Source organism: Rhipicephalus sanguineus, chromosome 1 (genome assembly GCF_013339695.2).
Source record: "Rhipicephalus sanguineus isolate Rsan-2018 chromosome 1, BIME_Rsan_1.4, whole genome shotgun sequence".
In the NCBI taxonomy this organism is placed as follows: Eukaryota; Metazoa; Arthropoda; class Arachnida; order Ixodida; family Ixodidae; genus Rhipicephalus; species Rhipicephalus sanguineus.
In genome coordinates, this window is record NC_051176.1 from 262008799 (window position 1) to 262030142 (window position 21344).

The following is a 21344-nucleotide window of genomic DNA, read 5'->3' on the forward strand; positions in this document are numbered from 1 at the left end:
AGCAGGCACTGTGCCATTTTTCGTCATTCTGCGGAGAGCGTTGGTACCTGCTAAACGCATGTAAGGCATTATGCGCACTTTGTTGATGCTGTGCCTGATGAAGATGAAGAATTAGGGCAGAGCCCTTTCTAATGGGTTCGAAGCATTGAACAACCTACTCATTGCGCAATTCGCATTGTGTGACGCCTCGTTACAGAATTCGCGTTGTGCGACGCTTGGTGCTTATTTTACTCTTCTACCACGCTATATTGCATATGCTAATGTGGTTCCTTCCCGACATGAAGCCTGTATAGGACCTTTTTGCAAAGCAGTTTCAAGCACCGGCATGGCTCAGAGGTTGAATACTGGGCTCCCACGCAAAGGGCCCAGGTTCGAACCTCGTTCCATCCTGGAATTTTTTCTTATTTCGTTTTTTTTTCTTATTTCGAGCGATACTGGTTACGGACACCGGCGGCGGCGGCGGACAACTACGGCGCCAAAAACGCCCGGTGAAATGATCTCATAACAGCTTTCGCTGTAAAAGTGTACAATCACTGCATACTGCCTGTGCTAACATATGGGCTAGAAAAAAAGAAAGGCTAAGGACCACACAGCGTGCGATGGAATGGGAAATGATAGGCGTAACACCAAAAGATCGGAAAACAATAGCATGGAACAACAGTTCCAGAGCAAACAAGGGTAAATTATAATCCAGTTGACATTAAGCGAAAGAAATGGACTTGTGTGGACGATGTAACATGGAGGACATGATCAGTAATCATTTAGAGCAACAGAATGGATACCAAGAGCTGGGGCATGCAGTTGAGGACGGCAGCAAGTTAGATGGAATGACAAGATAAAGAAGTTTTGCAGGAATAAAATAGAACCAGCTCACACAAAATATGGTAAATTGGAGATCACTGGAAGATCCTTTATGTAGAATTCTTTCCCACTGCTGTGTTTTTGAAAGGGAACACAGATAATTTTCTTAACCACATTATGATATCACCGCTTTAAAGGGACACTAAGAGCAAAACGATTTTTCTCATATTAGTAAAGTACTCTTTCACGATACCAAAAACACCACGCTTGCTGCGAGAAGACGCTTAGTAAGCGAGAAAACGCGCAAAAACAAAATGTGGGTGGCGACGGCACCTTGAAGTTTCCGCACCATTCACCGTGACGTCACATGTTTTGACGGCGCCTACTAGCGACTAGATAGTTCCTAATCGGTAAAAATGAAGTACATTGTCCTCTGAGGGGGCCATAGACTTAACATACCAAGTTTGGGGTAATTTTGTTGAGCGAATGGCGCCAGAATACGATAAATACGCTTTGAAATTCGTGACGTCACGCGGGAAGATTTTGGCAAGAAATTTAAAAATGAAACTTTGAACTTAATTTTCTCCTGTATTAATAAACCTATGATGGCGAAATTAACGACATTAGAGTTCTCAGAGCACAACTTATTGATCTAAACCGATTCATTGTTTCTCTTTAGTGTCCCTTCAAATGGTAGTCACAGTCCTGTAACAGGTAAGGTAGTTCAATTTGCTTAGAAACTCAATTATCTAAATAACCAAAAAACACTGTGTCACAACCGAAACAAGTATATAGCTGCGTTGTGCAATGTCTACGATGACGTCAGAATCTGTCCTGCCGTAATGTAAATACTATATACAAGGTGCTGGAGCTAGAAAAGATCAAACTGGTGATGTCATCTGACGATTCATAAAGCTGTGCCAGCTTTACCCAACTTGATGGCAGCAATTTCAGCAATGGTTTGAGTGCTGAAGCATTGGCATTCGCTTTTGACTGCCTGCTCTGGGAGGTAGTGATGTAGGCTACAATAGGCTACAACATTGCAAACACAGGGTGGCCCACATTCAAGGAGTATTGCCAAAACATATTTGCATCTTGTATTTTTCAGTTGCAATAAGTAGCTAATGACCAACTTGTCACGACTAAAAACCTCATTACGCTGACCAACACTCCCAGGATTGCATGCACAGAAATGCCCAATAAAGTGAACGGGGGAACGACTGCCTTTCCCGATACTTTCCTAGGCCTCACTAGGTCCTGTGTAACAAAGAAATGAGCCCCTGATCCGCTCCCCTTCTTTTGTTATACCAGACAGCACTTGCCGGAACTTGGTATTATTTTTAAATGTGTAAGCATTTCTATACAGACTCAACGGGAAAACTGTGTATGTCTATCCGTCATGCAAGATGAGTTGCTGTAAGGAAAGAAATGTATATAACGAAATTTTCTTGGTGATTCTGGGTTTCGAACCTAGGACCCCACGCTAAAAAGCCAAGTGTCATACGCACTGGTCTAAACAACCACGCTTGCAGAATACAAATATATTTGAACCCTACGAATGGGTTGTACTGGCAGTACAAAACAAATGTAAAAGGAGAACACTTTCTATGAAGGCTTTGCTGAATTATTTTGTGGTATTGGAATAAAAGCTCTCTCTAGGACAAGATGTAAAGCCGACATGGAGGATAGTAAGCATCAGGAAAATTCTGACTTTGCAAAAATTAAATAACAAACTTGTGTTTCGGTGGTCGCGGGACATGCTTCCAGGTGCTGACAAACACTAGAGAGAAGATGAAAGACGTGATGCTGACGTCGCTCGGAAACAACATTTTAGAGAAGGCCATAACTTACAATAAAACTTTATACGCTTACGCATCACTTAGAAAACTCCCAAAGGAAAGTCTGTGTGGATTTTTACAGCATAGCTGTTATACGATAGTTTGCAGTGGATTGCTGCATGCGTAGACCAAAAACAACAGCGGTTGCTGGAGTGGAGTAAAAGCCCCCTGCAGGACAACATGCAAAGCCAACACTGAGAATTGCACCCATCAAGAAAACTCTGGCTTTGCAAAAATGTCTTGCCAAACATGCGTTTTGCCATGCACTCTTAAAGGAGTACTGTCATGAATTTAAAAAATTTTTGGATTGTTGCTCTAAATAACAACACAGGTGTCGAGAAACCAAAAATGAGTACTGTGGTGCCTGGGAATGCATCGAATATATTTTAATTATCGCTACCTTAACCCTTTGCAGTTCGAAACACTTTTTCACCTTCCGTCCGTTCTCGTCCGAAAGTAAAAAGACTCAAAGTTCAAGTAAAAAAAGTTTACTTACTCTTTTACAGATGACGCATAATGTAGTGAGAAAACGTGTGCGTGCATCAACCGCGAAAGAACTTGTCTCGCAGTGCCCGACTACAGACCGCTGCGGCCATGCTTGTGTTGTCGGGCAGGGGCCGACAGCGGACCACAAAGGGTTTAAGACGCTTTCGGTTTCGATATCGAGGGGGCGGCTTCTCAGTGACGTTTCATAGCAGTGTGATGTCACGGGGATACAGAAACTCGCGACATACTAGCGGCAAATCTGTCAGCTGCTCGTGGTGCACATAAACAACGGTGAGCAAATTGTTGTCCAGTGACCCTGACAGTGATTTCTGTGATTTAGTGCAAGCAGGACACAGAGCTTGCAAACTCGGGGGAACTGTGTTGTCGGGATAATGTCCGTTGCAGTGGGGCTGGCTTGCAGATGCTCAACAACAAAAACTTCAAAGTCAAATTAAAATATTTTATATGTGTTCTCCGGCTCCGGTGTGGGGAGAGCGTTGACACTGCATACCAAGGAAACGAAAAATGTCCCTTTTGCGATGTCTCAAAATTGTGTCAGTACTCCTTTAAGACGCTCAGTATGCTGACAAACACTAGAAAGAAGCCACAATGCAGAAGGCACCAGAAAACAGCTTTCTAGGGAAGGTCACAGTTTGGAATAAAAACTCTACGCTTACACATCCCTTAGACAACTCCCACAGGAGACGTAGCGCCTGCTATCTCCGCTGCCCACCCACCTTCACCGAGTGAAATGGTCTAGAGTCTTAAGTTACGGCCTTCTCTCAAATGTTGTTTCTGAGTGGCGTCGGCATGAAGTCTTTCATCTTTCCTGTAGTGTTTGTCAGCACCTGAAAGCGTGTCCCGCGACCACACAATGTGAATTACGTAACTAGTGGGTCGTTTAAAGCTTTCAACCCATTACAAAGCGTGCAGCCATAATTCATCGTCATCAGCCGCTGCACCAACAAAGTGCACATAGTGCATTACAAATGTGTCGTGGGTACCTCACTTCTCCACAGAATGACGAATAATGGCATAGTGGGTGCTTCCCAACTTCACAAAAATGATGATTTATGGCGTAGTGGGTACCTTGGTAGTGTACTTGTATGAGTAGCCCCAAGAAAGTTTACAACAGGCTCTAGAAATGCCCCTCTTCCAGCTTTCACTGCAACCGTGCTGTGCTTTCCGTACAGGCCTGACGTTTTTTTTTTTCTTCTTTTAACCCCTTAACCATTTTCTTATTTTTAGAAATTTTTACCTCAGAATGTTTTTTTTATGTAGGTATAGAAGATTTCTTTTCTGAAAAGCAAGTTTTTCCAGCTGAAAAAAAGATTTAAACACATACGAAGTTAAATTAGCATAATCAAATTTATTGTTAATTACTCGTCGAAAAAAGACCGGCTACCTGCTAATAATTAAAGGACCCCTAACAGCAAAATTTTTGTTGGTGACTTTTTTACTGTAATTTGTAGCTTTGGGTCTGGTAATCCCTAAGTTAAATCGTAAATGCTCTAGCGTATCCTATAACTAATTCTAACGTAGTTAATTGTGACCATTTTAGCGCCACTTCAAAACACCTGCCTAAAAACCACAAGAAACTAGCGACCCATGCGGGGGAGCGTCAAAGACCACGTGCACTGAAGCTGTGGTGACGTTGAAAGCGCGGTTTTCAAATCCGGGCCCCACGCGCGGTAGAGACTGAAAGAGATTGACAACAGAGCGAGAGGGGTGCGGAACAATAGGCCTCGCCGGGTGGGTGCCAGTCGTCATATTGTGCACGTGCGCCCCGCAAACCTTCTGTGACGTCCACAATACTCGCTTTACTCATGGAACGTCATGCGGGGCCTCTATCTACGTCATACCAGGATGTCGCAAGGTGCAGCCAACTCAAGTGAGCACTCATGCTTACTTTAAAACCAAATTAAGATATCTTAAAGGCAACGTTCGTCGCTAATAATCGGTCAGATGTGCCCCCGTATACAGGAAAGTCAAACAACACAAACATCTCGAGGTTTCAATTTTGGTGTCAGGGGTCCTTTAACCCTTTAAGGGTCGAATTTTTTGAAAAAAGCTTTCCCAGATGGTCAGATTACTTGACTGCAGATTTTGAATGTGCAAAATGTATTAAGTCGGAAAGAAATTGTAAAAAAAAAAAAAATCAGGAACAGTACTTTGGTGTCAGCGTCATTCAGAACTGCATGCCTCAAGGCTGAACCACATACAGCGTTTCTGCTGGCGTTCATCTTGCGTTTCGTTCCCTGGCATGACTTGGCGTCGATGTTACCGGTGATGCTGGCCAAAACATCCACCTCAGATTGCTCCAGACATAGGAAGCGTTGGTGCCAACGCCGAAGGCAGTTCGATGGATGGAGAACCAATCAGCGTGCGGCTGGCAGCGACTTTCGCCTATGTAACGGCGTCGTTGCTGCTGCCGAAATGGCTGCTGCCCGTCTTGGATCTATTAAGTCGCCGCTGTGCACTGTGGCATGCTAGTTCTCAGCTTATGCTTGTATTTGATTCAGCTTTATCATTAGAAACTTCGACAGCAAAGCGTTTGTGATCTCTTTACACTGTTTCCGAGAACCATACTCAAGTTAGTCGGTAGGCTCAAAAGGAATGGCTATATTGGCCGAATACGTGGCCTCAAAGATGTGCTACAATGAGTGCTACTTCAAGCTCAGAGGTCATATATTACGAGTTTCTGGTTCTTGTTAATCTCAAAAGCTGGCGCTACAAGTAACAAAGAAAAATAGAGCTTTCGGCGGCACTGTCTCATTTTTCGTACGATGAAATTACAAACGAGACGTAAAAGCTATATTCAGGAATATTTCTGGTAAGTCCATTGACAGAAACTGCACACTGCTTTGTGAGGTTTCAGGTTCGTTCTCTCTGGTCACATTGTGCGAAGCTGGGCTGTTGCTAGTTTCAGCGCTTTTCATGTGGTTGGCCGCCCTCCCTCACGGCGTTCACATGATGACGGCACCGAGAGACGCAACGCCAGAAAACGCCAGCAAAAACGCTGCATGTGCTTCGGCCTTTATCTTCTTTCAATGATAAAAAAAATGCGGTGTTAACGGGCGTAAAATGAGATTGGATCGCATTCATTCTGACTACTCACTCATGGAACACTAAAATGCCCTTCCCAGAATGCCTGTATTCCACAGAACCCAGTTGGGGAACTTTTCACTAAGCCCAATTTCACTGTGTGCAATGTGTAGAATTTGGGTGAGCTGAACGCTCTTAAAGGGGTCATGAACCACTTTTCCAAGTAATGATCTAATGACCTCAGTATCGGAGTGTACTGCCTCCCGAATCGATTGCCGCAAAAATTTCTCGAATCCGTCAAGGATCAGCGGAGTTACGGGGGTTTGGCGCACGCTCCCAGCGCTTTCTCTCTTTTCTCGTGCCGACGAGCGCACTGGAAGCTAGACAGGGAGGGATGGCATGGGGGAAAGAAGTTACGTCAGTGCGCGTCATGAAACGCGATCGCTCTCCCGCTGTGATTCGCTTGCGCGAGTGCGGCTACCGTGTACTGAGGAGTGCGGCGCCGGCAGGTGGCGGCACCCCGCGGCAAGAAGCGCATCTGATCCGAACGCCGCTCTCGATTTACGTCGGCTATCGGCCAATAAGCATGCTATGTCTCTTGCGACGTAAACTGACAGATCCGCGACATAAACGGACAGACGCCCCGCCCACCGACGAGAGTGAGAACCGGCCTCTGTTTGAAAAGAGGGTGCCTGGGGAAACGGCAACTTCGCGCTCCGCTTGTGGCCATTACGCGGCGCGCACGACTGTAATATTTGGCAGAGCAGTTCATAGCCGTGTCAGCTTTCCGCAGGATGTGTTTTTTCAACAAGCCCAAGGGGTGCTTCATGACCCCTTTAATGACCCCAGTGGGTGATGTATATGCAAGAGCTATGCTTTACAGCTATACCATTGCTATATGAAAGCAAACTTTTATGTGAAGCTGGTAAGACCTTTGTTGTTGTCCGGGCACTTGATGTTAATGCAGTGTGGAACCTCTCATTAACGCCATTCTTCACAGCTCAACTGATTATCCAGGCTGGCAGCTTGGTGCCACGATTTCTTTTAATTGATCTTCACTGCTTTTCCCTGCACCCTGTTTTCGATGCATCATTGATGCCCTAACTGCAATCCATGCAGTCTGCCTTCTCTTGGCATCGAGCTATGCCATCATCACTAATGTTACGCCAGCAAACATGAACATGCGCTTGACGCCCACAGTAAGATTAGCAAGCACTGAGCCAGGAAAGCTGCTGCTAGCGATCGCAATCAGTATGGCGACGAGAAATGGCAACATGGAGCAGCTGAAATGATCACCAGTTTGTGGTGTGCAATGGCACTAAAAATGTTTAGAGAGCACACCAGGCAAATTTTAAAGCTTCCAGAAATATGTGCAGACTGAGCATACATTAAAACTTGGATGCCACACACTGTCAGACTAAATTTTTTGTATTTTGGCAGTGCTGTGTCCAAAATACCATGGCCACAAATGGAGTTACTTATAGTTTGTACATCCTCAGTTGTTTTGGCTACTAAGTGAACAAATCTTGGCCCACTCAGCACCAATTTTATAAATTTCAGTCGCTAGCTTGACGTGCAGAGTAGAAAAGTGCACAATGCATTCACTGAGATGGTTGACAGTAGCTTGTCCCACAGCAAAGGTACAGAGGAATTAATGCATTAGCAATGCATTGACATTTTGCACTCAGTCCCTATATGCTGTGTTCAAAGTTAGCAAGCATCAGGTGGAAAATGCTACTTCTTTATGCACTGCATTTTCAGTGATTTACTACAGCTACCATGCCAGAGATGAAGTGCACGAACCCGACTGGCAGGGCTGTTTTTTACTAGTTTCATCTATGCACTCGCTGAGTGAAATAAGGAATGTAGGCACAAATTGCCAAATTGAATCCCCAGAGTTGACCATGGCTCCCTAGTGAAACACAACCAGTGACATGTGAAGCATCGTATTGTACACTGAGTGATCATGAAACGTCCAGCTACAGCGAAGTGTAAAGTAGACATTTGTACACTGAGGCAAAAGACAGAACAAAAGTTCAATAAAGGCTTTTTGCGCTGACACCGTGACAGCTGTCATTTTCTTCCCCCATTAAATGACATTATTCTGACTACTTGACAATTCCAAGGTTCAGCCCTCATGTATAATTATGTGGTACCCTCTTAAACATTGTTTCAAATCAGTGCACACAATTTTGCTTGTTTTGATGATATAAACATTTCATGTGACCCATGAGATCCGCATCTTCGAGATTCTACTAACACGCAAGAGACTTCTATTTATGAGAGTAAGAGAAATCGTGCAATGTCGTACAACAATGCTATGTTATGTAACTGCAAAAAAATTAAAATTAACTCGAAAGCAGTACACTGTAGAAACTCCAATGAAAGTGGGAAATATCCACAACATTGTAGGTTTACTCTTCAATACAATGGGTGCAATGACAACAAGCAAACAGAATACTATGACAGCCACCTCATGTGCCACTCATTAAGCATTATTCACAGAGCAATAGGGAGCTTTAGCACATCACTATCATTCCACCATATCTGCCATTATCTGTCCCATCTGCCAGCTTTGTGCATGCTAGCAAAGTCCAGTGGCAGTATTATGCTCAATCTTATGTACAGGCAGCTTGCAAGTTGACACATACCCACACTTGTAGAGACAAAAATCTAACACACAAGAAAGCAACATCCCCTCAATGACGTCAAGTATGGAAAAAAAAAATAAATAAAAACAGCACGAGGAAGACAGTCACCGTCACACAGGGAAGATGTCAAATAGGTCACAGATGCCTTCACTTTCATCGAGGTTAAAAAAGTAGTCCCGCTCGCTAAGTGGTGGGCTCAGGCACAAGAATGATGTATTTGGAGACACTAAAAGAAAAATAAAAGTCCCATATAACACACCATTTACAGTGAATAATGTGCCCCAAATGTCAAAACAATGCTTAGTCAAATAATATGCACAACCAGTCAATGACATATTGCTTATCTCAATGTTCTCATGAGGCAGAGCTACTCACATGCTCAGTTTTGGTATGTGCAACTGCTAGGCATAACCCGTTATGTCGCTATGAATCTGAAAACTACAGATGACGTTGGCTCTGATTTAAGTGTACAAGCCAATATTACACTGATGAAACAAACTCAAGATAGTGGAGAGTTGGCAAGGGAGGGAAGAGGTTTGCAGTGCACTCGATCGTGACATGGAAGATTGAGGGTGACCTGCCACAGCCAGGACAATCCGCCTTTTTCATTTTCCTGTGCTGCTCTCTGCCATTTTGGTAGGGGTTTGGTAGGTGCCGGGACAACCAGTATCGCCAGAAGCAAAGCCTTCGAGATGATTTAGACGTTTCGCGACATTTCCTGCTAGGGGAGAGTGCATGTGCAGGGGCGTCGTGAAAAAGCGGAGTGTCTGCATAACAGTGTGGGTAGAATTAGTTCAGAGAGGCAAGATCGGGAAAAGTTTTGGTTTGTAACTGACGTAGTGCCACTGCTTCCTCTCGTGAGAAAGACGGCAGTGGCGCGCTGGAAGTGTAGGGAACGCGTCTATAACGACGGAGGATGTCTCCGTAACACAGCAAGGGATCCCCCCACCCTGAACTGGTCGCCTTACCACGCTGAGCCACCCGGACCGCAAGCCTCTTCCCTCCCTTGCCAACTCTCCTATACCTGCTACGCAAAAAAGACCTGTGGGACGATACCCTCAGCGACGGGCCTCCTGAGGTCCTCCGAGCCATTATACAACGGGCTCAACACCTCGCCGGAATCATGCTAAGGACACAGGACTAGGGGTTCCTCCCATGCTTCTTGCTCAATAGAAATTCGTAATAAAGATGTTTCACTCTCTCTCTCTCGAAATAACGGCAATGAAATCGCGGGCATTATTTGGCCATAAATTGACACATTTCATTCCGTGAGCACTGTATTACTCAATACAAAATTTACATGCAAATTGCAAAAAACTAACAGTGCACCTACTAATTCAAAGACAACATGAAATGCAAATGATTGCATAAAGTGCATGAGCTTACCATTTTCTAGGAAACCATCGTCGGAAAGGTTCATATCTGAAAAATGAAAATGAGAAAACCATGACAGCCGTGATCGCTACGATTTCAACAATGACATAAAAATTTAATGCTGCAGATTAAACAGTGGACTTGCATCCTCCGTCTTGTTCAGAGTATAGCTACACAATCAGGTGGAATTGCCGTGTTGTCGACAGTAGCTGAATTACGCATAGCGACGATGGTATGTCGTATCACCTGATAGCCAATACGTGCTGATGTGCTCACACAGCATGCACATCCTCAAGAGAAATTGCAGTGAAGGGCAATAATGGGTATAATGAAACAATGGATATAAAGAAGCAACTTTGGATCTCTCTTCAACTTCATTATAAAGTTACAGTGTACTTCCTCCAATCTCCCGACTGAATTAAACACTTTCACCTTGCTTTCTTTCACAATTAATGCCTGCACAATAACCTTATTTCAACTCACAGTGATCATTGCCAGAAGGCTGGAATTATTCGCTACACTAGAGCCTGTTACGAGTCTTTCATGCACAAAACATTTTAAGAATGGAACCACCTTGCCAGCGTAGATGTCGCAACCAAAAATAACATAAGGGTTCACGCAGCATTAGCCAACATCAGCGCTCTAATGCTCACTTAACATTACAAATTCTCTCTTGCTGATTTGTTATTCATTTGTGTGTTTTTAATGGGTGCACCAAGGGTGATTTCTGAGACTAAATGGTGCACAAAAGTGAATAGTGCCAAAAGCAAAGTGAATTAATAGAATATCAAATACTTTCCTAATAGTTTATGAATAGTGAACAGCTATTTTTACAATCCGCCTCTTTGATTTTCCTGTGCTGCCCTCTGCCGTTTTGGTAGGGTTTTGGTAGGGGCCAGGACAACCAGTATTGACAGAAACAGAGCCTCCGAGATGAAGAGACGTTTCGCAACTTTCCCGCTAGGGGAAGGGCACATGCGCCGGGGCATCGTGAAAAAGGCGGATTAATATAAAATAACGTACACAACCTAATACATATCCATAATATTAGCATCATAAGTGCCAATGGAGCATCAGGAACGGAACAAATGAGCAGGTTATTTTTTCACTTTTTGAGCGCACAAAAGACCAAGGATGAAAAACGACGCAGACACAGCGCTCTACCCATGTCGTTTTTTGTCCTTGTTCTTTTGTGTGCTCAAAAAGTGAAACATGAATTACCAACACGGCCAAGCATACGCGCTTTCAGGTTCTTTGCACACAAATAACTCTTCAGAGAATGCAAGTAATGGTTGCATAGCTGGCGAATTTTCAAATACATGTATTTGCACACACCTATAGTTTCTTTATCCACTCCCCTCTGCAATATTTTGGTACAGAGGGTAGAATAATTAAAAGGATGTTTCGAATATTCACCACAGATCACTACCATATATTGCCGATTATCCGATTATAAATCGACCCCCCAACTTGCAACCCCTTCTAGGGGAAAAATAAGTTGACTCCGAACACAGCCTCATGCTGCGGCCATAGCTCACCAATAAGTTTTTCAGAAGAGGGAGTGATGCAAAGAAACATTTGCCCATGAAACATTGCTTACGACTCGTCTCTTGAGAGAAGGACGCAGTCACGATCACTGAGCCACTGCTGCTGCTCGCCGTCGGAGGGGGTGCCGGTGGTACTGAGATACCGCACGTGGAAAATGCCGCACGGACCATGTCGGTTGGCAGTCCATACCAGGCATCGACCCATTGCGCCACTTCACTCAAAGAAGCGCGCTTCAGCTTCCCTGTTGGTGTCTTCGGGTTTTCTTGCTGGAGCCATTCATTGTAGAACGTGCACATGCGGTCTTTGAATGGCTTATTGAACGCCATGTCGAGTGGCTGAAGAATCTCGAACCGAATCTCAAACCGCTTCCTCAACGGCAGGGTATCATCCAGACTTCGGTCCGCAAAAGGAACGGCGTGTAGCAGCGCATGCGAAGATCTTGGTCCTTTGTTTTCTCCATTCCCTCACGCACTTTTCCGACACATCGAACTTGCGCCCTGCTTCAACGTTGTTTTCAGACTCTGTGTAGAGGATTGCTTGCCGCTTGAAAGCAGTGCTATACTGTTGCCGGTGTAACGGTGGCATCTTGGCGTCCGTTTGGCAGCGTCACAAATCGCGCACACCACTACTCGCAAGCGAAGCGAAATGCAGAAATGGCGAACAGGCGTGAGCGCAAAAAGACGTGAAGACGCCTGTGGGCGCGTGTGACTGGTCATGTGGTTTAGTTCCCCACGAAGTGTTGTTGCCAGCCCACACGGCGCTGCCAGCTTTTCTGTGGAACGCCAATGGTTTGTCAATGAATTGTTTCTATTGTATGAAAACAAAACTACAGCGCGCATCGTAAGATATATTCCTCTTTTTTTCATAGAGCATCGTTCGCCCTCTATCAAAGGTTTGAAATGCTGCTTTCGAAACCGTGTTTCCCAAGCAGTTTGCATTAATGCCGCGCGGCTATTTTTAAACGCGCTCTGTTGTTTCGTCACTTTCGCCTCGTGTGGTTTCGCTATAGTTTCGCCATCGTCGTGGTAGATCTAAAATATGTCTGGCTCTGGAAGCGGCGCGTGCGCGTTGGGAGATAGCAGTTGCCACGACTCCGCTGCCTCTGCGGCTGATGTTATCAATGCGTCGAATAGCAGGGAATCCGAGGACGACGACCTTTCATCGGACCCCACAGATAAGTTGACTTTACGATTCTGAGTATAGGTCGACTCCGATTATAGGTCGACCCCCGAACTTTGGAAGGTCATTTTACGGAAAAAAAAAAAAAAAAGAGTCTACTTATAATCGGCAATACAGTCGAGCCCGACTATATCGAACCCGTTTATATCAAATTATCCCGTATATCGAACAATTTCTAAACACGGTAAATTTACATTGAGAATATATAGCAAAAGTTACTGTTACATCGAACGAAAATAGCAACGACAACCGATATATCAAACTCCATGTGCCTCAAAAGTGCCCCAGCAAGTTGGCTTTCCCTCGCGGTGGCGGGGAAAACTGCCGGCGCCACCCTAGAAAAAGTGGTTTAGACCCGGCTGTGCACGGGCGAACACCCCCCTGCACAAAATGATCCTGGCCTGCTCGCAGCGCCTACAGCCAATCAGAGGCCGTCGCGCTTTCTCCGAGGCGCGGAGGCGGTAGAAGTGAGCGCCATTTTTTCTTTCTTTATGCTTGCGTGCCTACTGCTGCCTCTTTTCCTCGAGTCCTCATTCAGTGTGGTCCGTGCTGGTGGTGTTGCCTGTTGGCGCTCTGTGAACTTGCTTGGCGCGCTGTCGTCATGGCTTGTGCAAAGAGGCAGAATTTGCCGTTCGCCGCTAAACTCGAAATCATAAATCGAGTCGAGCGCGGTGAGAAGAAGTCCGACGTCGCCACCGCGTACGGATCGACATTCGACGAGTTCGTCAGTGCGGACGATGATGTCGCCATCATGGGCCAGCTACAAGATGAGGACTACGTTGCAGATGTCGTGCCGACCACGAGCCAAAGCGACAGCAATAAGGAAATTGACGATGGCCCGTTGCCTACACCCTCCGAAGTGATTAGTGCACTTGCGTTGGTCCGGTGCTATTGCGTGAATATGAAAGGCTGCTCCGACTCGTTGGACAATGTGGAGGCGTGCGTGCTGTCACAGGCAGCGAAGTCGTTGAAACAGAAGAAAATCCAGGACTATTTTGTTCCAAAGTAGGGCACGCAAATAAGCCACCATATTAATAAAGTACTTTTTTTATTGGTATGTGCCTTTGTGTCATCAAATCCTATAGCGAGCCTGTATCAAATTATGCCATATCGAAGTCGTTGAAACAGAAGAAAATCCAGGACTATTTTGTTTCAAAGTAGGGCACGCAAGTAAGCCACCATATTAATAAAGTACTTTTCTTATTGGTATGTGCCTTTGTGTCATCAAATCCTATAGCAGGCCTATATCGAATTATGCCATATATCGAACTAATAAATGTTTTTTGGCGAGTTCCCGGGTTCGACTGTATACGATACTTATAGGCAATTCTTTACTCTGGAAGGAAACGACTGTTTTAAGAAAAAGTGGGCTGGGACGGTCGAATGGAGAAAACCTTAAACACCTGACAGCGAAAAGACAAAATGGGGGACTTCCAACTCATGCGGTACATCAAATTGAAAGGACAAAGAAAAAGATGTCAAAGATTTCAAAACTTACCTTTCAAGTCAAAGAGCTCTTCAGATGCCAAATCCTTCTGTGTGTCATTTTTTTCTCCAGCTGCAGCAACTGCTTCTGAATTTCCTGCAACTAGAATTAAATATTTTTATGAGCTGTATGGCGAGAGCAGAGCTGCAGCGTCATTTTATACCTCTCAACCACTCTAAGTTACTATTTATAACAACGTCACAATATGGAAAAAAAAAAAGCCTTGGGCTACTCTTTGTGTCAAGGTACAGGGTGGATAAGATCGAACACGAGGTCCCGCTCACCATTCCCGATTTTGATTAAATTTACTGCAGGTACAGGTATTAGGCCCAGAACAACGGTTTCTAAGTTATTTTTGTGAAAAAATTTTTTGTTCGCTTGAAAAAATATATACATAAATTTTGGCCGTAAAAAACACTTCCCGGCAATTTCGCGATTTCTGAATTTTGAGCTAGTTTGGAAAAAACAATGCAATTCTTGGTCACAATATTTATTCCTCTCAAAGAACAAGTAGAATACAATCATATGAGTCTATTATTTCCCTTGCCTGTCGAAGCACTTTTGAAGAAAAAAAGTCACAAACATGGCAAATCGCACAAAATACCGGTATTTCAAGGATTTATTGCTGCAAACAAGTTAAACTGAGGACAATAAAACTCAGTACATATTAACTTTGATATTTCTGCTCTCTATTAAAGGGGCCCTGCAACACCTTTCTTAGTTATATTGGAATAGTCTTATTATTGACGTATGACTCTTCACGAGTCATATGCCGCAAACATTTTTCGAATCCGTCAAGTCTAAGTGGTGTTACCAAATTAGAGAGATCACGTTCCGCAGCTTTCTCCCTCCACTCAACGCCGCGAGCGCGCGGAAAGCTGCGCGGGGCGTGAAGGGAGGGAGGACGGAGGTGCGAGGAGGCGCCAAAGAGTTACGTCAGCGCCGGCGGCATTTTTTTTCTTCATTTTTTTCTCTCTGGCGTCTCGGCGCAACCACGTGGTCTGTGGCGCCACTTCCGGTCGGCTTGCGTGGTCGTCGTCGAGCGGAGCCCATCGCACCGTGTATCGCGCGTGCTTGAAAACTGCGAGTAGGTTTGGTAATGTTGAGTGTGCACCTCGAACTGTCGTAGTGTTTTCATCGCTCTGCCAACCATGGACGCAAACCTGCGTGCGCGTTTGGAACGAATGACAGCTGAGATGGGTTTCGACCCATACTCCGATACACCGCCTCGTCGCACTGCTCGCTCTTGAATCGTATTCAACACGGCAAAGCTGCGTGCACCCTTCTCCCAGTGGCGGTACTTCGATGCTGTTTGCTTTTCAAATGCGGGCGCACAGCGAGTGCGGGCTGACAACAAAGAACTAAAAACTAGAAGAAAGGATCGTGGGGCATCGGGCCGGCGCAGACTTATCCCCCGGCTGTTTGCAGCTACCGTGAAAATGCGAGTCTGCTTGGTTGCTGTGTCGCGGTTTCTCGGGAACGTGAGACTACTGGGAGGATACGCCGAGGTACGGCTCGATGACATACTGAACAGACAGCGAATGGGACTCTCGCCATACAGCGAACACAGGTATCCTAAACTAGCCGGCGCCAGCATTGTTATCGGAGAAATGCTGCACCGCTGCCTCGGTCGGTCGTGAGAACGTGCCGACGATGCAGTTTCCAGCTGACGAGGCAACACTCGAACAGCTACCACTCTCAACGGCAACCAGCGATGGTCATAAGCACAGAAATATTCACGATTTCGGCACTGCGCATGGTGAAGAAAACGCAACCACGCAACTACGAGCAGACGAGCTGTCGGTGAGACCGGAAGTACTAATATTAATGTTTGTTCGGTGTTTTAACGGCATAACACAATATAAACATACATATTATCTATTTATTGAACTCAAAATTAACAACGAAGGTAATATTGAGGGTGTTATCGTGATTATAACATCAGCCAATGGTGACAATCGCGTCATATATTGCGGACTAATACATCATTTGTCGAGAGAAGAGGGAGCGATTTTCAGCTGACTGAGAATTTGTTGTAAATTCCAGGCCGCTCGCTTCGCTATAATATTTGGCTTGCGTGTTCTTGGGAGCCTCGACTACCGATAGGCAGCGCTTTTTGACCCTGCTCAAAAAGTGTTGCAGGGTCCCTTTAAAATAATTGTCGTGGTTTTATCACACTCCGTTTTACTTCAGAATTGGGCTGAAACGTTAGCTAAAAAAAAAAAACGCCAGAGTTTGAACATAGTTTTCACAAAAACGCCATTTTTAATTTTTTTCAAAATCCCTGATTGAAGTCAAGGACGTCATCTACTATTCTGCGTTAAAAAACATTGCATTATTTTGGTTGCTAACAAGTTGTAATGCGCCACATGTGACCAAGTCAGCCCAGCGGCTACACCGTTCGTTGTGTGCTGAAGATCGGATAGAAGTTGTTCAAAATAATTATACGCAACATAATCACAAAGCAGCAGCTCCACAACAACAAATGCACAGCCAGGTTTCATGGTGGAGCAAGCTTTGTCTTGCAATCATACACTTGACAAACCCGCAGTGCCGCTTTGACTGTGGGCGAGCTCTACTTGTACGTTAAAACTACGCTCAGAGGACGAATGAGACAAGGAATGCATCACTGTGAAAAGTAAACGTTGTTAATTGCCAACAAGTTCCATATTATACAACGAAAACTTTGCCTGGAATCTTGCAGTGAGCACCTTACAGCACGCATGTATTTTGCCCTTGCTGTCATGCCAGAAGGCGCAAAATATCGTGATAAATGCACGATTTGTGCTGAATTGCACGACTTAAAGCAAAGTACTTGTACACACTTCTGTTAATAGCCTGCTGACACCAGTGTTCTGGCACGAGAAGGAGAACATCACCAGTTTGAGTTGTTCAACCATCGTGAGCACGTATGATGGCTTTCTTTAGATGTCACAAGCTTGCTTTTGAGTCATATGTTGCTGATAGAGTGAACCTAATTATTTTTAGACCATCAGGAGACAGGAAGCAACACATGTGCGCACTACTGGAGGTGCTCACTGCAAAATTCCCAGCAGAGTTTTAGTTGTATAGTATAGACCTTGTTGGCAATTAATGTTTACTTTTCACAGTGATGCATTCCTTATCTCATTCGTCCTACGAGCATAGTTTTCATGCGCAAGCGGAGCTCGCCCACAGTCGAAGCGGCACTCATGTAATGCGAGTACCCGTAGCCTCGAGCGGCCACTGCTGTGGGTTTGTCAAGCGGCCAATCGGAATACAAAGCTTGCTGCATCATGCAACCTGGCTGCGCATTTGTTTTTGTCGAGCTGCTGCTTTGTGATTATGTCGCATACAATTATTTTGAACAACTTTTATATGATCTTCAGCACACAACAAACGGCGCGACTGCTAGGCTGACTCAGTCACATGTGACGCATTACACCTTGTTAGCAAACAAAATAATGCAACGTTTTTTAACTGCTTGAGGGTTTTCGCCGTATATGTACGGCAGAAGCTTCCTGGTACCAAAGGGTTTTCGTCATACATGTACGGCATAGCGTTTATTTTTAAAACGCATGCCTTTTTCAATCATTTCTCTTGCGTGGCCTGAACTGTCACACTTTGGGAATGCGTGGAATTTTTTTCATGCGCCCATGTCTCTCCGTTGTTTTTTTTTTTTTTTGCTTCCCAAAACAGTATGCCGGCTATCGCTTGCCCATCCGAGCATGTTTGCGGTGCAGCTGGCTTAAAGTGTGCGCCTTTTTCGATCATTTCTCTTGCTTTGCATGTGCTGCCACGCTTCGGGAATACGTGAAATTTTTTTCATGCGCCGATGTCTCTCCGTTGTTGCTTTTTTTTATGCTTCGCAAAATGGCGCGCCGGCTATCGCTTGCACAACCGAGCGTACCCGCAGTGCAGTTGGTTTCACACGCGTGCTTTCTTTGATCATTTTTCTTGCTTGGAATGTGCTGCCACGCTTCGGGAATACGTGGAACTTTTTTTAATGAGCCGATGTCTCTGTCTTTTTTTTTTTGCTTTCCAAAGAGGCGCGGTGGCTTTCAGTTGTGCATCAGAACGCGCGCACGCGGTTCGGCTGGCTTCAGTTTCGTCCTTCGGGTGTTTCTCACTTCTTGCGCCCGCAAAGCTGACGGCTGTTTGGTTTCTAACCTCTCAAAGGGTGACCGCTTGTTACTCTCTTGTTTATTGCTCCCCAGGGCACGATTACATCTGTTTCCGTGCAGCACTAAATTACAGAAACGCCGCCGCCATGATTGCGTTTGCTGTTTTGGGGTCTCTGAAAAACTAACGTCTTGTTGGCGATAAGACGAAGGATTACTGTAGCTTTTTCACTCGTTTTGCTTTCTGGACAGGCGCACAACCATAGTTTTCTTCCACGCGCTCACTGACGCAGTTCACTTACGCTATGGAAGCGCGCGCCGGTTCCTCTGCTGCCGGTGAGTCGAGCAGCGATTCTTCCGATGCGGACAATTTTTAACCGGACAAGTACTTTGGTGCACTTATTTTAGTATGTCTGTGAGCTATGTTTAATACAATGCATAATTTTTATTTATAAAAAAAACTGTTAAGTTTTTTTAGGATTTTGCTTTTTTTTACTACGAAAAACCATGTGTATGTAACAACAAAAATGATTTTTTTGTCATTTTACGGTCACGAAAAAAAAATTTTTAGACAATTTTTTTCTTAAATAGAATCGTCTGAATAATTTATTTCAGCAATAAAAAAAATTACACATTTTTGGACTGGATTTCGTGAAAAAATTCGACCCTCAAAGGGTTAAATGGAGAATGGTAGATGACGTCTTTGACTTCAATCAGAGGGATATTAAAAAAAATTAAAAATGGCCTTTTTGAAAAATATTTTCAAACCTTGGCATTTTTGGTAAACCACTTACGTTTAAGTACAATTCTGAAGTAAAACGGAGCATGATAGAGAAACGAAAATTATTTTAAAAGAGAGCGCATATATCAAGGTTTAGTATATGTACAGAGTTTTATTACCCTCAGTTTTCTTGTTTGCAGCAATAAATTCCTGAAATACAGCTATTTTGTGCGGTTTCCGTTTTTTTTACTCAAAGTCCTTTGACAGGTAAGAAAAATGATATATTCAGAGGATTGTATTTCACTTGTTCTTTGATGGGAATAAATATTATGACCAAAAAGTGCATTTTTTCCCTAGTTGCGCTCAAAATTCAGAAATTGCAAAATTGGTGGAAATGTGTTTTTTGTGGCCAAAATGTAATATAATTTTTTCAGGTGAACAATTTTTTTTTCGCCAAAATAACTTCGAAACTATTATTCTGGGCCTAATGCCTGTGTCTGCAGTAAATTTCACCGAAATTGGGAATGGTGACTGGGACCTCGTGTTAGATCTTTACTGGACACACCCAGGTGTACAAATACATAAAGCAGGCAGTGTGATTACCAATATTAAATTGTAATAATAACATCTTTAAGGTTGTAATACGCACAAATGTAGGTGTTTTGTTTTCAAGTATTCGTGCTTGTGTGTACTATATGTGTTTGTGTGTTCAAACCTTCAAGGCAACTAAAATACGATTCATGTGTTCTGACGTTTTCATGTTGCGATTTAATTTCATCTAAGGTATTGAAATATTGAGAACAATGCGAAATTGAACTCCGAATTTCGGAAAATTGGGGATTGGTGAAAAATAAAATCCGAAAGACACCTTCCGAATTTTAAGAAAAATAAACCCCGAAAACATGGAGTCTAGTTATATCCCTGGTGGCTAATAATATTCTAACAACAAAAAAGGAAAAAAAAAGACATTTTGTGTTACATGAGGTTCAAAATCGGCATTACTTGCTTTTCTCCATTTTCTCAAAACCTGAATTTTTTACTCTTTGCAACCTTTTGGGAGCAGTTTTGCAGTAATCAAAGCAACTAGAATTGTAATTCTTGTTGCAGTACTGGGATACATGAGTATTGCCCACAGGGGCAGGGGCAGATTTTTGTATTTCAGTTTTTAATGTTCTTTTTAATGTCTGTTATTAAAGTTAACTATCTATCTATCTATCTTCATTAAACAACTAATTAGCCACATGCTAAACAGAAAACTTTGATATGCTGCATAATTGTTAATAGTTTGCATATAAAAAAGTATTCCTACCACTGTAAAGCTTACGTTTCCTAGTATCCAGCTATGTGCCTAAAGCAAGATTTTGATTAGTTTTTGCTTCATTGCTACCAGAAACAATTCAAATTAATTTTAATTAATTTCAGAACTACTGGACATATGTATTTTAAAAATAATTGCATATTTGGAATGAGCAAAGAAAACTAAACAAGACTGTACAGTTTCATCAAATTTGGTAAAGGCGATCTTGATGACTTTTAAAAGAGCCACTTCCCCCAAGAGAAAACTTTAAGCTCGGGCCAACTCTAATCTCCTAATACAAATTCCCCCTGGGCCTTTTCAGTGCAGCAGAAATAAAATGCAACTTTCATGCAGTGTGCAGCACATTTTAAAATAAGGCTCATTTCACCCATTAAATGCTGGTGTCTGATACTCGTGTTGGCTGTATTTGCTCAGACAATGTAGTGGTTATTAATGGTTATGAGCTGTGGTAGTCCAGTCACTCCAACATAAGTAGAAGTCTAACTTACAAAGGCAAGTTACATGCCTGTCAAACATACAATCCAAAAATGTACATAAACAAAACACAGAAAAAAAAAACTCGGGTGAGTTTCACCCCCCCCCCACACCCCCCATTATTGTGCATGGTACTGGTCTGTTTCAGAGGGTGACCAATGAGGCTGCTCAATGAGACTCGGCTTGCGGGCAACTAATGCTCGCCCGCAAGCTGAGAACGCTGGACTACAAATGTGGCTTGACTGAGCACCGTCGTGACTGAGCAACGAGAACGATGCACCAGGTAAGTTCGGGTCGCTGTAGACACCAAATTTCTTAGTGTG

At 43.9% G+C, this 21344-nt stretch overlaps 1 protein-coding gene across 2 annotated transcripts in view; it reads right to left on the reverse strand.

Annotated features, from left to right (window-relative positions):
* Window positions 1–5308: 5308 nt before the first annotated feature.
* The window catches only part of LOC119378851 (transcription factor E2F4), a 44409-nt gene continuing 28373 nt past the window's right edge, over window positions 5309–21344 (reverse strand). For both annotated transcript variants that reach the window (XM_037647891.2, XM_037647894.2), the window contains exons 7-9: window positions 14421–14510; window positions 10208–10243; window positions 5309–9047 (exon numbers count right to left, since the gene is read on the reverse strand). In XM_037647891.2, the coding sequence (XP_037503819.1) occupies window positions 8932–9047; window positions 10208–10243; window positions 14421–14510 (242 nt within the window). In that variant the 3' untranslated portion in view covers window positions 5309–8931. The remainder of the gene's footprint in view (window positions 9048–10207; window positions 10244–14420; window positions 14511–21344) is intronic.